The 16,462-nt window shown below is 47.0% G+C and overlaps 1 protein-coding gene across 1 annotated transcript in view; it reads right to left on the bottom strand.

The window, feature by feature from the left end:
• Positions 1-16,462, bottom strand: part of LOC124025383 (serine/threonine-protein kinase 32A-like) — a gene marked incomplete at its 5' end in the record, with an annotated part of 43,461 nt that overhangs the window by 24,397 nt on the left and 2,602 nt on the right. The window contains 5 exons of the mRNA XM_046338871.1: positions 2,873-3,001; positions 4,323-4,448; positions 5,020-5,136; positions 6,123-6,226; positions 7,141-7,230. Of these exons, the coding sequence (XP_046194827.1) occupies positions 2,873-3,001; positions 4,323-4,448; positions 5,020-5,136; positions 6,123-6,226; positions 7,141-7,230 (566 nt within the window). The remainder of the gene's footprint in view (positions 1-2,872; positions 3,002-4,322; positions 4,449-5,019; positions 5,137-6,122; positions 6,227-7,140; positions 7,231-16,462) is intronic.

The following is a 16,462-nucleotide window of genomic DNA, read 5'->3' as shown; positions in this document are numbered from 1 at the left end:
ACTTTGTCATCACCTGTGAGTATTGTTTTTGGTTATGGTGTTTGTTTGTTTGCTGGTGGGAAAAGGGGGAAACCAAGACAAGTCGCCCATGGGCATACACTACCCGTAGGTGAACTTTGTTAAATACACTAGTTAGAACTGGGCGGACCACCCACTGTATTTCTGGTTAGTTAGTTAGCTGTTGTTAATGTAGGCTAGTCTAGCTTAGGGGTGTGTTTTTGTATATTTATTGTTTCTTTCCTTGGGTCCAGCTCAGCCCCTTTTCCTGCTCCCCCCATTACCGTGTGTTTATAAATAAACCTGGAGTTTGACGGTAGATTTCTGTTGTCGTGGTTATTTCGTTCACACTTTTACTTTGTCACAATAATAATTTGCATGAGTTATGTTACGGGTCTCATTACCATCCCCCCTAGACTGTCGGGCCAAAAGGGATGCGTAACAGCCATCAGACTGTTAAACAGCCACCACTAACATTGAGTGGCTGCTGCCAACACACTGACTCAACTCCAGCCACTTTAATAATGGAAATTGATGGGAATTGATGTAAAAATGTATCACTAGCCACTTTAAACAATGCCACTTAATATAATGTTTACATACCCTACATTACTCATCTCATATGTATATGTATATACTGTACTCTATACCATCTACTGCATCTTGCCTATGCCGTTCTGTACCATCACTCATTCATATATCTTTATGTACATATTCTTCATCCCTTTACACTTGTGTGTATAAGGTAGTAGTTGTGGAATTTTTAGGTTAGATTACTCGTTGGTTATTACTGCATTGTCGGAAACTAGAAGCACAAGCATTTCGCTACACTCGCATTAACATCTGCTAACCATGTGTATGTGACAAATAAAATAGGATTTGATTTGAAAATGTATCACCATACAGCAGCATACTGTTCCTTAACATTAACACCTTTATTTAGCTGTAAAAATACAGTAACATGTTTTAGATTTACAATATTTTCACCGCAACTATACAAAAACCTCCAGGGGACCATGGGGACGTCCCTTTAACAAACCGGGAACAAGACAAAACCTGCAGGGAATCATGATTGTTTAAATTAAATTCATATACAATTATTAATGCCTTGTACAGTAAAATATTATCACATTAATGTGACATAAAATCACGTGACCACAAGATCAAATGTGAAACACGTGATCACGTGAAATTCATGTGGTTTTTCCGTAAGGGTCATGCTTCTATTTTTCCAGATTTGTCCAACACACTCTTTAAGCCATGAACCCAGTGAAGAACAGTGCATTGTGTCTTTCTGAAGCACTGCAAGATTAACCATGCTGAGATCCACTTGGGCTTCACCATAACAGTTGTCAGCTTTCATAAAACATGACTCAATTTGGGGCCAGGTCTGGCTTATTATTGCACATCGACTCTAGACATGTGATGCGTTAAGTAGCTCCTGTTTAGCCAAAACAGTCCCTCCACTCATGTGAATTCATGGGCACCTCTTCTTGGGTAAACAACTTTTAAAAGCCCATTAAAGGCTGTTGTAACTCACTCACTCACACTGGGATGGCAACAGAGACAGTCTTCGGGTACTGAATAAATAAGGGAGAGTAGAGAGTAGAGATAAAAGGAGGAGGGAGGAGAGAGAAAGTTGGAGGGAGAGAGAAAAATGAGGGAGAGAGAGAAAGGAGGGAGAGAGAGAAAGGAGGAGGGAGAGAGAGAAAGGAGGGAAGAGAGAGGGGGGAGAGAAAAGAGAGGAGGGAGAAAGGAGGAGGGAGAGAGAGAAAGGAGGAGGGAGAGAGAGAAAGGAGGAGCGAGAGAGAGAAAGGAGGGAAGAGAGAGTAGGGAGGGAAGATGGAGGAGGGAGAAAGGAGGAAGGAGAGAGAGAAAGGAGGAGGGAGGAGAGAGAAAGGAGGAGGGAGAGAGAGAAAGGAGGGAAGAGAGAGGAGGGAGAAAGGAGGTGGGAGGAGAGAGAAAATAGGGAGGAGAGAAAGGAGGGAGACGAGAGGAGAGAGAAAGGAAGGAAGAAAGAAAGAGGAGAGAGATAAGAGGAGGGAAGAGAGAGAAAGGAGGGAGGAAAGAGAAATCAAATCAAATCAAATTGTATTAGTCACATGCGTCGAATAGAACAGGTGTAAAACCTTACAGTGAAATGCTGACTTACAAGCCCCTAACCAACAATGCAGTTAAAAAAATATGGATAAGAATAAGAAATAAAAGGAGGGAGAAAGAGACAAGAAGAGGGAGGAGAGAAAGGAGGGAGGAGAGAAAAAAAGGAGAGAGGAGAGAGAAGAGGAGAAGAAGGGACAGGACAGGAGTAGAAGATCATGCTGACAGGTTGTTGGACTGTCTATCACGTCTGATAGAGCATCCACACAGTAGTGTTGTAGTGAACCAGAACCAGGGGCATCATTAGCAGCGGCCAGGCCTGTCCAGTAAAGAGCAGCACTGCTGCCCATAAACGGAGGAGAAAGCTTGATGAATGCCCACCTTTAATGAAATCACTGATGCCAACCTTTCCAGCTCTTTTTATTAACCATGTGTGTGTGTGTGTTTCACCCCCACCATCAGGCCTCTTTTACTGGGGGATCAAATTAACCTTTGTGTAAACACCCAGAGGACATGTCTGATTTATGTGAGAGAGTGAACAAGAGAAAAAAAGAAAATAGGGAAAGAGAGTGATTGCATTCTTCTTCTCCCTCATGCACGGAACGTCCACGTTGGTCATTTACTCGGATGACAAATGTGCTTCTTTCATTACGCCACTCTGGTCAAACTAAAAGGCTACTTATCACCTGCCGCCGAGCCAAATGGACACACAGATGGTGACCTGTGGAATGGATGGAACCATTGAGAGGCATGTGTTTGTTGTTAGGGGAGGCTTTACCTGGGGGGACCCGTCAGAACCCTGCTCTCTGGTCTTCCTGGCTAGTCTCTTCTTCTTCTTGTGCAGCGGTTTAGACTCCAGAATCATCTCCTCCAACTCAAAGGTGGGGTCGCAGTTGAGCCTCCGCCTCTGGAAGAGGAACAGAGGATGAAGCTTTTATTCTGGAGAGAGAGGCTGTCCATTCAGTCCATCGACCCTCCCCATCTCTCCTGACTGGCCCGATGTAGTGACCACAGGGAATTCACTCTATAATCAGACACCATTACAGGGAATTCACTCTATAATCAGACATCATTACAGGAAATTCACTCTATAATCAGACACCATTACAGGGAATTCACTCTATAATCAGACATCATTACAGGAAATTCACTCTATAATCAGACACCATTACAGGGAATTCACTCTATAATCAGACATCATTACAGGGAATTCACTCTATAATCAGACATCATTACAGGGAATTCACTCTATAATCAGACATCATTACAGGGAATTCACTCTATAATCAGACATCATTACAGGGAATTCACTCTATAATCAGACATCATTACAGGGAATTCACTCTATAATCAGACACCATTATAGGGAATCAGATCCTTCCATTTCCAGCTACTAACGTGTCCTAACAGATGTATTGTTAAAGAGATTGAACAGGATTTTATGCACTTAAAAACATATTGTAACATATTGTACGAATTGAAGTTACTGTGTGTAGGCCAAAGAATCTCCCAGGACTGAATGGGATGTGTGAGATAACGAGCTGCAGTAGTTCTGGTCTTTGGGTTTGCCTGACAGCTTATATGGATGTATCAGGATTGGGCGAAGGCGGTACTTAAACTGCTTTGCTTCGAGTGCTTCGCACGTGTGCCCACAAGGGGGGGCTAAGACATTCCTTTTGCAAGGGTGGAGACTTGGCAAAATGCTGGAACTCTCAATTTGTAACATGTATAGGCTCAGAAATTAATTACGCAGCTGACCAAATTACGCAAAATTTTACTACTTTCAAAACTATTGGCTGAAATGAAACAACACCTTTATAATGCATCTTTAACCGATGACTGACGCTAGTGTTATTATCAGTCTGAACCTGATAGAGACTGACTTCAAAGTAAGTCTTCTTGAATCAATGTTTGAAGCAGAAGATGCTCCGCTCCCTGGCACCAAATGTTACCATGCCAACGGAACAGCTTGACCTCCTGCATGGCATCTTATGACGGCACTACCTTGCATGCATAATTTTACCTGCCTGTCAAACACTTGCTCCCTAACACCTGAGGAGGTGCTGAGGTAGTGTGTGTGTGTGTGTGTGTGCGTGTGGGAGACTTGAGCTCTAATAACCAGTAACAGCCTTCTCAGACCCGCAGGGGGCCGTCTGGACGTGCTTGTATGTCTGGGCTGTGGGAGCGTTGTGGGAGCGTTGTGGGAGCGTTGTTGTGGTCTGACTCACGTTGGGGATGAAGCCGGGGGGAAGCTGTTTGTTGAGCACGGAGTCCCAGTTGACGTCAGACAGCAGGTCCAGTTCCTGTAGCTCAGCCAGGCAGGACACTCTCTGGTGCACGTCAATACACAGCAACTAGAGAAGAGTAAGAGGAGGTGCAGGAGGAGGAGAAGAGGAGTAGCAGGAGGCAGAGGAGATTACAGGAGGATGAGGAGCAGGAGAAAGAGGAGAGGACAGGAAGAAGAAACAGGAGGAAGAGGAGAGGACAGGAGTTGGGGAGAGGAACATTTCTGAGCTTTAAAGCAAGCACATCTGACACACACCACATGCACCACAGGAATGTAGATGAGGGGTGTGGTGGTAGGCTATGTGAGCACTGAGCTATGCAACAGTATGACTGCAGTGAAGAATGACCAACATAGAATCTGATAATTTACAGTAGCCTTGTAGGTTTACTATTATAACCAAAGGAGATGGCATCTATGACCCACAAATCAATCAGCATAGTATGTAATAACAATATTAGTCATTCAAGGAATATAGGGGTCAAATATAACTCTAGTTCAAGTAAACAAGGTCTTGGTCCAGAGGTCGCCAATTTTCAATAAGATACAGTATAATAACAATGTATGATTAATTCAGGGAAAGTAGGGGTTAAATTTAAGGTCACCAGGCACCTATAGTAAGTCTGTAGTTCTTTCTGTACCTTTCTGAGCAGAGACTTGATCTCCAGAGACCAGGCCATGGGGTAGCTGGGGTTGACCTTGTGGAACATCTGGAGGATCTCATTGGCCGGCATGCTGGAACGCATGATGTACGGCCTCTGGAGGACCAAGACGTAGCATTATTATCCCACAGAGGTTGTCGAGGTCACCGGGTCCTCATATATACAGATATACATGCGGAAGTCCATCAAACTGCCTGAAGAGAAAAGTCTAAATGTGGGTTTCCAGGTCTAGTAGTAGACCAGAACAGATCAGCCTTATGCTCTGTTCTCTCTCTCTCAGGGGAGAGACCATTTTCCTGTGTTTTGGATAGATGATGGGTGGGTCTGTGACGGTGAGGAGAGCTGGGGAGACGGGGAGACGGGGCTCAAAGTCCAGCAGGGCCTGAGGAGAGCTGGGGAGACGGGGCTAAAAGTCCAGCAGGGCCTGAGGAGAGCTGGGGAGACGGGCTAAAAGTCCAGCAGGGCATGAGGAGAGCTGGGGAGACGGGGCTAAAAGTCCAGCAGGGCCTGAGGAGAGCTGGGGAGACGGGGCTCAAAGTCCAGCAGGGCCTGAGGAGAGCTGGGGAGACGGGGCTCAAAGTCCAGCAGGGCCTGAGGAGAGCTGGGGAGACGGGGCTCAAAGTCCAGCAGGGCCTGAGGAGATCTGGGGAGACGGGGCTCAAAGTCCAGCAGGGCCTGAGGAGAGAGGGCTCAGAGGGCTGCTATACAGCCTGATCTTGTCAAGTACCCAGCAGGGGCTTAGTGGTAGTCCCTCCCCTACCTGTCTTTTCCTCTCTTAACTAAATAAATGCACCAGGGTAACCATAGCCTGGTCCCTGATCTGTTGGCAAAACAACACAAATGGACCTAGGACCAGGCTACGGTAATCACACCCCCATCTGAACAGTGAAGCTGGGCTAGACGGGTATTTTATTTCCATGGTTATATTAAGGGGTCACCTCAAGGGCTCAGAGAGAAAGGTGTTGTTACAGTCCCTTCTTCTCTTACTTAAAGGGCTATTCTAGGAGCAGGAAAATCATTGTTTTGTAGGTTTTAGGATGTGTTATTCACAGGCCGAGATGTGCTGAACTGTGTTTCTGTACCTGTCCTCGCAGCAGCTCGTAGGCAGTGACACCCAGAGACCACCAGTCCACAGAGAAGGAGTAGCCAGGATGTGTCCCCTCGTGTGGCTGAAACAGCTCCGGGGCTGGGGAGGGAGGAGGGGGGAGACGGAGGGAGAGAGAGAGAGAGAGAGAGGCCAAACAGCTGTTATTATTACACAACAAGCCTGGAGACTGAATTAGTGGTGGTACTGATAAAACAAACTTTCAAATGGAACCCCTCAAAACAGCTACTAACAGCTACTAACATCTACTAACAGCTACTAACAGCTACTAATTGCTACTAACAGCTACTAACAGCTTACATAAAACTGCTACTAACAGATACTAATAGCTACTAACAGCTACTAACAGCTACTAACAGCTACTAACTGCTACTAACAGCTACTAACAGCTACTAACAGCTTATATAAAACTGCTACTAACAGCTTACATAAAACTGCTACTAACAGCTTACATAAAACTGCTACTAACAGCTTACATAAAACTGCCATAGAACTGAGCACTTCGAAGCCCACCCTGTAAATAGGACTCAGGTCCTTCAGACAACTTTTCACTATCTGAAAACTTGGAATATGAAATATTGAATTATAGATCATCTGGACCCAAATGGTCAAGAATCATTTTTAAACATCCTCTCCTCCTCCATCCCTCCAGCCTATATCTCATCTGTTCCCTCCTGCTTTCTCTGCGTCAGTCCCACTTAACCGGTCCATCAGTCACGCCTCTTAATCATGTTGGACGAGACTCACCGGTCGCAGAGGACCCAGGGTCAATGAACTCCACATTCTAATCCGTCTGTAATTCTATTACTTTGCATCGAAACCCCCAGAGCAGAAGGAACAATATTGATCCTGTCTGAGAAGAAGAACATCTAAGGAACATGAGCATCCACATTGGAAGGGAGGTAGATATAGTTCCTCTGGAACTAGGAAGATGCAGTACTGAGCTGTGTCATCATTCCATTAGCTCAGTGGTATAAGTTAGTGTAGTTATTTACCCATGTATGGTTTTGTCCCTGCGATAGATGTGGCTCTTAGATCGTCTTTGACGATGGCAGCGATGTTGAAGTCTGTCAGGTGACAATGTCCTGTAGAACAGAAACCGGGGGTGAAAAAAAGTTATATACGATATTCTCAGTTACAATTGATTTGAAACAAGGTTTATAGGCTCCTTAAAGTAGCATACAGGTATAAAGCTACTAAAACTGTCTGTACCTTGGCCTATTTTGCTGGGTGGGAGCCTGAGTGATTCAGGCATTTATTAATAGGACATTCTGTGTGTTCGAACCCAGAGTTCATTCTGGCTGCATTCATAATGTGGACGCTGATGCTGTGTGGTAATGATTTGGTTGGGGGTGAAACGGTGTGGCTCCAGCAGGTTGCAGAGGGAATAGCAGCCCCAGTGCCTGCTGCCAAAGTCGGCTCACCTTGCTGTCTGTGTGTGTGTGTGTGTGTGTGTGTGTGTGTGTGTGTGTGTGTGTGTGTGTGTGTGTGTGTGTGTGTGTGTGTGTGTGTGTGTGTGTGTGTGTGTGTGTGTGTGTGTGTGTGTGTGTGTGTGTGTGTGTGTGTGTGTGTGTGTGTGTGTGTGTGTGTGTGTGTGTGTGTGTGTGTGTGTGTGTGTCAGAGTTGGGGGTGAATTAGTGTGAACATGGTCCCTCTGTCTGTCTGTCACAGGAGCAGTGTGTGTGACCTGAAGCTTTTACCATACACAGTGACTGAACATCTGACTTTTTTAGCGTGTGTGTGTGTGTGTTTTATTCAGCTAAGAAATGTTTTGGTTGATGGGTGATGAGTGCCCCCCCCCCCCACACACACACACAAATGCACAGATGCCCAGCATGATGCTGTGAATGCAAATATGTTTCGACCAGAGCTGGACTGGTCAGGGTGATCCTAAACACAAGACACTGTTCCTTACAGATAATGGAGCGGCAGGTATCGTAGTGGTTAGAGCTTTGGGATCGAATCCCTGAGCTGACAAGGTAAAAATCTGTCGTTCTGCCCATGAACAAGGCAGTTAACCCTCTGTTCCCCAGTAGGCCATCATTGTAAATAAGAATTTGTTCTGAACCGACTCGCCTAGTTAAATAAAGGTTACGTTTAAAATAGAGGAGTCAGAACAAAAGAGTGACAACTCTTTTTTTGTCACTCTCTCTCTCTCTCTCTCTCTCTCTCTCTCTCTCTCTCTCTCTCTCTCTCTCTCTCTCTCTCTCTCTCTCTCTCTCTCTCTCTCTCACTCTCTCTCTCACTCTTTCCATTTCTCTCTCCCCCACCTTGTTCTCTCTATTCTCTGTAGTTCTGACAGATTCAGGGCAGCAGCACCAGACAGACCATGGGCAGTGAGTGCTTCGTGTGTTTTGGGCTCCAGTGCTGTTCCTATAACCCATTGCTGCTGTTTGATCCTGGCCTCTGGTGTATACCAACTAAACCCCTTGGTGTATACCAACCCCTCTGGTGTATACCTACTAAACCCCTTGGTGTATACCAACCCCTCTGGTGTATACCAACTAAACCCCTTGGTGTATACCAACCCCTCTGGTGTATACCAACTAAACCCCTTGGTGTATACCAACCCCTCTGGTGTATACGAACTAATCCCTCTGGTGTATACCAACCCCTCTGGTGTATCCCAACTAACCCCTCTGGTTTATACCAACCCCTCCAGTGTATATCGACCCCTCTGGTGTATACCAACCCATCTGGTGTATACCAACCCCTCTGGTGTATACCTACCCCTCTGGTGTATACCAACCCCTCTGGTGTATACCTACCCCTCTGGTGTATATCAACCCCTCTGGTGTATACCAACCCCTCTGGTGTATACCAACCCCTCTGGTGTATACGAACTAACCCCTCTGGTGTATACCAACCCCTCTGGTGTATACCAACTAACCCCTCTGGTGTATACCTACCCCTCTGGTGTATATCAACCCCTCTGGTGTATACCAACCCATCTGGTGTATACCTACCCCTCTGGTGTATATCAACCCCTCTGGTGTATACCAACCCCTCTGGTGTATATCAACCCCTCTGGTGTATACCAACCCCTCTGGTGTATACCAACTAACCCCTCTGGTTTATACCGACCCCTCTGGTGTATACCAACCCCTCTGGTGTATTCCAACCCCTCTGGTGTATACCAACTAACCCCCTCTGGTGTACACCAATCCCTCTGGTGTACACAAACTCCTATGGTGTATACCAACTAACCCCCTCTGGTGTATACCAACCCCTCTGGTGTATTCCAACCCCTCTGGTGTATTCCAACCCCTCTGGTGTATACCAACCTCTCTGGTGTATTCCAACCCCTCTGGTGTATTCCAACCCCTCTGGTGTATTCCAACCCCTCTGGTGTATACCAACCCCTCTGGTGTATTCCAACACCTCTAATGTATACCAACTAACCCTCTCTGGTGTACACCAACCCCTCTGGTGTATACCAACTAACCCCTCTGGTGTATACCGACCCCTCTGGTGTATACGAACCCCTCTGGTGTATACCGACCCCTCTGGTGTATACCAACCTCTCTGGTGTATACCAACCCCTCTGGTGTATACCAACCCCTCTGGTGTATACCAACTAACCCCTCTGGTTTATACCGACCCCTCTGGTGTATACCAACCCCTCTGGTGTATTCCAACCCCTCTGGTGTATACCAACTAACCCCCTCTGGTGTACACCAATCCCTCTGGTGTACACAAACTCCTATGGTGTATACCAACTAACCCCCTCTGGTGTATAACAACCCCTCTGGTGTATTCCAACCCCTCTGGTGTATTCCAACCCCTCTGGTGTATACCAACCCCTCTGGTGTATTCCAACCCCTCTGGTGTATTCCAACCCCTCTGGTGTATTCCAACCCCTCTGGTGTATGCCAACCCCTCTGGTGTATTCCAACCCCTCTGGTGTATACCAACCCCTCTGGTGTATTCCAACACCTCTGATGTATACCAACTAACCCTCTCTGGTGTACACCAACCCCTCTGGTGTATACCGACCCCTCTGGTGTATACCAACCCCTCTGGTGTATACCAACCCCTCTGGTGTATACCAACCCCTCTGGTGTATACCAACTAACTCCTCTGATGTATACCAACTAACCCTCTCTGGTGTACACCGACCCCTCTGGTGTATACCAACCCCTCTGGTGTATACCAACCCCTCTGGTGTATACCAACCCCTCTGGTGTATACCAACTAACTCCTCTGGTGTATACCAACCCCTCTGGTGTATACGAACCCCTCTGGTGTATACCAACTAACCCCCTCTGGTGTACACCAATCCCTCTGGTGTACACAAACTCCTATGGTGTATACCAACTAACCCCCTCTGGTGTATACCAACCCCTCTGGTGTATTCCAACCCCTCTGGTGTATTCCAACCCCTCTGGTGTATACCAACCCATCTGGTGTATACCAACCCCTCTGGTGTATACCTACCCCTCTGGTGTATATCAACCCCTCTGGTGTATACCAACCCCTCTGGTGTATACCTACCCCTCTGGTGTATACCAACCCCTCTGGTGTATACCTACCCCTCTGGTGTATATCAACCCCTCTGGTGTATACCAACCCCTCTGGTGTATACCAACCCCTCTGGTGTATACCAACCCCTCTGGTGGATACCAACCCCTCTGGTGTATACGAACTAACCCCTCTGGTGTATACCAACCCCTCTGGTGTATACCAACTAACCCCTCTGGTGTATACCTACCCCTCTGGTGTATATCAACCCCTCTGGTGTATACCAACCCATCTGGTGTATACCTACCCCTCTGGTGTATATCAACCCCTCTGGTGTATACCAACCCCTCTGGTGTATTCCAACACCTCTAATGTATACCAACTAACCCTCTCTGGTGTACACCAACCCCTCTGGTGTATACCAACTAACCCCTCTGGTGTATACCGACCCCTCTGGTGTATACGAACCCCTCTGGTGTATACCGACCCCTCTGGTGTATACCAACCTCTCTGGTGTATACCAACCCCTCTGGTGTATACCAACCCCTCTGGTGTATACCAACTAACCCCTCTGGTTTATACCGACCCCTCTGGTGTATACCAACCCCTCTGGTGTATTCCAACCCCTCTGGTGTATACCAACTAACCCCCTCTGGTGTACACCAATCCCTCTGGTGTACACAAACTCCTATGGTGTATACCAACTAACCCCCTCTGGTGTATACCAACCCCTCTGGTGTATTCCAACCCCTCTGGTGTATTCCAACCCCTCTGGTGTATACCAACCCCTCTGGTGTATTCCAACCCCTCTGGTGTATTCCAACCCCTCTGGTGTATTCCAACCCCTCTGGTGTATGCCAACCCCTCTGGTGTATTCCAACCCCTCTGGTGTATACCAACCCCTCTGGTGTATTCCAACACCTCTGATGTATACCAACTAACCCTCTCTGGTGTACACCAACCCCTCTGGTGTATACCGACCCGTCTGGTGTATACCAACCCCTCTGGTGTATACCAACCCCTCTGGTGTATACCAACCCCTCTGGTGTATACCAACTAACTCCTCTGATGTATACCAACTAACCCTCTCTGGTGTACACCGACCCCTCTGGTGTATACCAACCCCTCTGGTGTATACCAACCCCTCTGGTGTATACCAACCCCTCTGGTGTATACCAACTAACTCCTCTGGTGTATACCAACCCCTCTGGTGTATACGAACCCCTCTGGTGTATACCAACTAACCCCCTCTGGTGTACACCAATCCCTCTGGTGTACACAAACTCCTATGGTGTATACCAACTAACCCCCTCTGGTGTATACCAACCCCTCTGGTGTATTCCAACCCCTCTGGTGTATTCCAACCCCTCTGGTGTATACCAACCCATCTGGTGTATACCAACCCCTCTGGTGTATACCTACCCCTCTGGTGTATATCAACCCCTCTGGTGTATACCAACCCCTCTGGTGTATACCTACCCCTCTGGTGTATACCAACCCCTCTGGTGTATACCTACCCCTCTGGTGTATATCAACCCCTCTGGTGTATACCAACCCCTCTGGTGTATACCAACCCCTCTGGTGTATACCAACCCCTCTGGTGGATACCAACCCCTCTGGTGTATACGAACTAACCCCTCTGGTGTATACCAACCCCTCTGGTGTATACCAACTAACCCCTCTGGTGTATACCTACCCCTCTGGTGTATATCAACCCCTCTGGTGTATACCAACCCATCTGGTGTATACCTACCCCTCTGGTGTATATCAACCCCTCTGGTGTATACCAACCCCTCTGGTGTATATCAACCCCTCTGGTGTATACCAACCCCTCTGGTGTATACCAACTAACCCCTCTGGTGTACACCAATCCCTCTGGTGTACACAAACTCCTATGGTGTATACCAACTAACCCCCTCTGGTGTATACCAACCCCTCTGGTGTATTCCAACCCCTCTGGTGTATTCCAACCCCTCTGGTGTATACCAACCCCTCTGGTGTATTCCAACCCCTCTGGTGTATTCCAACCCCTCTGGTGTATTCCAACCCCTCTGGTGTATACCAACCCCTCTGATGTATACCAACTAACCCTCTCTGGTGTACACCAACCCCTCTGGTGTATACCAACTAACCCCTCTGGTGTATACCGACCCCTCTGGTGTATACCGACCCCTCTGGTGTATACCGACCCCTCTGGTGTATACGAACCCCTCTGGTGTATACCGACCCCTCTGGTGTATACCAACCCCTCTGGTGTATACCAACCCCTCTGGTGTATACCAACTAACCCCTCTGGTTTATACCGACCCCTCTGGTGTATACCAACCCCTCTGGTGTATTCCAACCCCTCTGGTGTATACCAACTAACCCCCTCTGGTGTACACCAATCCCTCTGGTGTACACAAACTCCTATGGTGTATACCAACTAACCCCCTCTGGTGTATACCAACCCCTCTGGTGTATTCCAACCCCTCTGGTGTATACCAACCCCTCTGGTGTATTCCAACCCCTCTGGTGTATTCCAACCCCTCTGGTGTATTCCAACCCCTCTGGTGTATTCCAACACCTCTGATGTATACCAACTAACCCTCTCTGGTGTACACCAACCCCTCTGGTGTATACCGACCCCTCTGGTGTATACCAACCCCTCTGGTGTATACCAACCCCTCTGGTGTATACCAACTAATTCCTCTGGTGTATACCAACCCCTCTGGTGTATACGAACCCATCTGGTGTATACGAACCCATCTGGTGTATACCAACCTCTCTGGTGTATACGAACTAACTCCTCTGGTGTATACCAACCCCTCTGGTGTATACGAACTAACTCCTCTGGTGTATACCAACCCCTCGGGTGTATACGAACTAACTCCTCTGGTGTATACCAACCCCTCTGGTGTATACCAACCCCTCTGGTGTATACCAACCCCTCTGGTGTATACCAACCCCTCTGGTGTATACCAACTAATTCCTCTGGTGTATACCAACCCCTCTGGTGTATACGAACCCATCTGGTGTATACGAACCCATCTGGTGTATACCAACCTCTCTGGTGTATACGAACTAACTCCTCTGGTGTATACCAACCCCTCTGGTGTATACGAACTAACTCCTCTGGTGTATACCAACCCCTCTGGTGTATACGAACTAACTCCTCTGGTGTATACCAACCCCTCTGGTGTATACCAACCCCTCTGGTGTATACCAACCCCTCTGGTGTATACCGGCCCCTCTGGTGTATACCAACCCCTCTGGTGTATACGAACTAACCCCCTCTGGTGTATACCAACTAACCCCCTCTGGTGTATACCAACTAACCCCCTCTGGTGTATACCAACTAACCCCCTCTGGTGTATACCAACTAACCCCCTCTGGTGTATACCAACCCCTCTGGTGTATACCAACCCCTCTGGTGTATACCAACTAACCCCCTCTGGTGAATACCAACCCCTCTGTTGTATACCAACTTACCCCCTCTGGTGTATACCAACCCCTCTGGTGTATACCAACCCCTCTGGTGTATACCAAACCCTCTGGTGTATACCAACCCCTCTGGTGTATACCAACCCCTCTGGTGTATACCAACTAACCCCTCTGGTGTATACCAACCCCTCTGGTGTACACTAACCCCTCTGGTGTACACTAACCCCTCTGGTGTATACCAACCCCTCTGGTGTATACCAACCCCTCTGGTGTACACTAACCCCTCTGGTGTACACCAACCCCTCTGGTGTATTCCAAAACCAGTATACTAGATTGTAGTGATGCCCTATGTGGATTAATTCATGATAATACTCTCTTCCAGGAGAGGAAAATAGGAATCCATGGACTCTCTCTCTCTCTCTACCTCTGTGTGTGTGCTTGTGTGTGTGTGTATGTGTTTATCACAAAATGTTGACCAACTTTGACAGTGATGACAGTGAGTTTCACCTGGCTCTCTCATGGTTTCTCTCTGCTGTGGAGCCTATACAGCCTTAGGCAATGAGGAGGTGGAAATATATTGTGTGATTCTGCTGTGTCCTTAACTTCACTATAGTGTATGACAGGTGTGTGTGTGTGAGTGTGTGCGTGTGCGTGTGTGCACGTGTGTGCACGTGCGTGTGCGTGTGTGTGTGTGTGTGTGTGTGTGTGTGTGTGTGTGTGTGTGTGTGTGTGTGTGTGTGTGTGTGTGTGTGTGCGTGCGCGTGCGCGTGCGCGTGCGCGTGCGCGTGCGCATGTGTGTGTGTGTGTGTGTGTGTGTGTGTGATTGCATGTGGTTTGTAAGTGTGCTCCCTCACTTGAACGAACACGCTTTGTGTTTGTCTGTTTTTGTCTGAGTGGGAAAGGCCTTCAGAATCACACACGCCTGGGAGCAAAGATCCAGCAGAGTAGCCCAGACAACTATCTCCCTCAGCTCAATGACACAGCCTGAGGTCTTGACATTTAGCATCTCCATCGTCCCTGTGCGTGACTTAATTGTTTTGCTGAAATAAATGCTATTCCCATTGGTTAGGGGCACAGGGTGTAAAGATTGGTACACTCTTCTAGGAATCAGTGATCTTTGAAAACCCTGCATAACTTCCTCCTGGGGATGTCCTTTGACCAGTGATATGTTTCAAATTTCAGTCTGGATACATTAAACGTCTAGGTAGTCCTGTTGGTTAAGGGCTTGTAAGTATAAGCATTTCACTGTAATGTCTACACCTGTTATATTCGGTGCATGTGACAAATAACATATGATTTGATTTGATAGTAAAACACAGGCTGAGCTTGGCTGGGCTCCTGTGTAAAGGGAAATTGTGTTCCAGGAGAACAGATCTGTGGAGTGGGTCCTGAAGATACATATCAGACATCTTGTTGGCAGGCTATGATCAAGGGACAGGAGTCGGTAATGTCTGGATAAAGAGCACTGGCAGAGTAGGATAAATAAATAACATTGAGGTGAATAACATCTCAGGTCCTGAGGGTCAAATGACTGAGACAAAGAGAGAGACAGGCTCTATTTCTCTTTATTATCTCTATCTCAGTCTCTCTCTCTCTCTCTCTCTCTCTCTCTCTCTCGCTCTCTCAGTTTCTTTCTCCATATATCTCAGTTTCTCTCTACCTCAGTTTCTCTCTCCATATATCTCAGTTTCTCTCTCCATATATCTCAGTTTCTCTCTCCATATATCTGTTTCTCTCTCTCTCTCTATCTCAGTTTATCTCTCTCTCTATCTCCGTTTCTCTCTCTCTCTCTCTCTATCTCCGTTTCTCTCTCTCTCTATCTCAGTTTATCTCTCTCTCTATCTCCGTTTCTCTCTCTCTCTCTCTCTCTATCTCCGTTTCTCTCTCTCTCTATCTGTTTATCTCTCTCTATCTCAGTTTCTCTCTATCTCAGTTTCTCTCTCTATCTCAGTTTATCTCTCTCTATCTCAGTTTCTCTCTCTCTCTATCTCAGTTTCTCTCTCTCTATCTCAGTTTCTCTCTATCTCAGTTTATCTCTCTCTCTATCTGTTTATCTCTCCCTCTCTATCTGTTTATCTCTCTCTCTATCTCAGTTTCTCTCTCTCTCTATCTCAGTTTATCTCTCTCTCTGTTTATCTCTCTCTCTATCTCAGTTTCTCTCTCTATCTCAGTTTATCTCTCTCTATCTCAGTTTCTCTCTCTCTCTATCTCAGTTTATCTCTCTCTATCTCAGTTTCTCTCTCTCTATCTCAGTTTATCTCTCTCTATCTCAGTTTCTCTCTCTCTCTATCTCAGTTTATCTCTCTCTCTGTTTATCTCTCTCTATCTCAGTTTCTCTCTCTCTCTATCTCAGTTTATCTCTCTCTATCTCAGTTTCTCTCTCTCTCTATCTCAGTTTATCTCTCTCTATCTCAGTTTCTCTCTCTCTCTATC

The sequence above is a fragment of the Oncorhynchus gorbuscha genome, unplaced genomic scaffold (assembly GCF_021184085.1).
Source record: "Oncorhynchus gorbuscha isolate QuinsamMale2020 ecotype Even-year unplaced genomic scaffold, OgorEven_v1.0 Un_scaffold_2236, whole genome shotgun sequence".
Taxonomy (NCBI): domain Eukaryota; kingdom Metazoa; phylum Chordata; class Actinopteri; order Salmoniformes; family Salmonidae; genus Oncorhynchus; species Oncorhynchus gorbuscha.
Note: the sequence above shows the minus strand (reverse complement) of the source record. Positions and strands in the feature narration are given on the sequence as shown.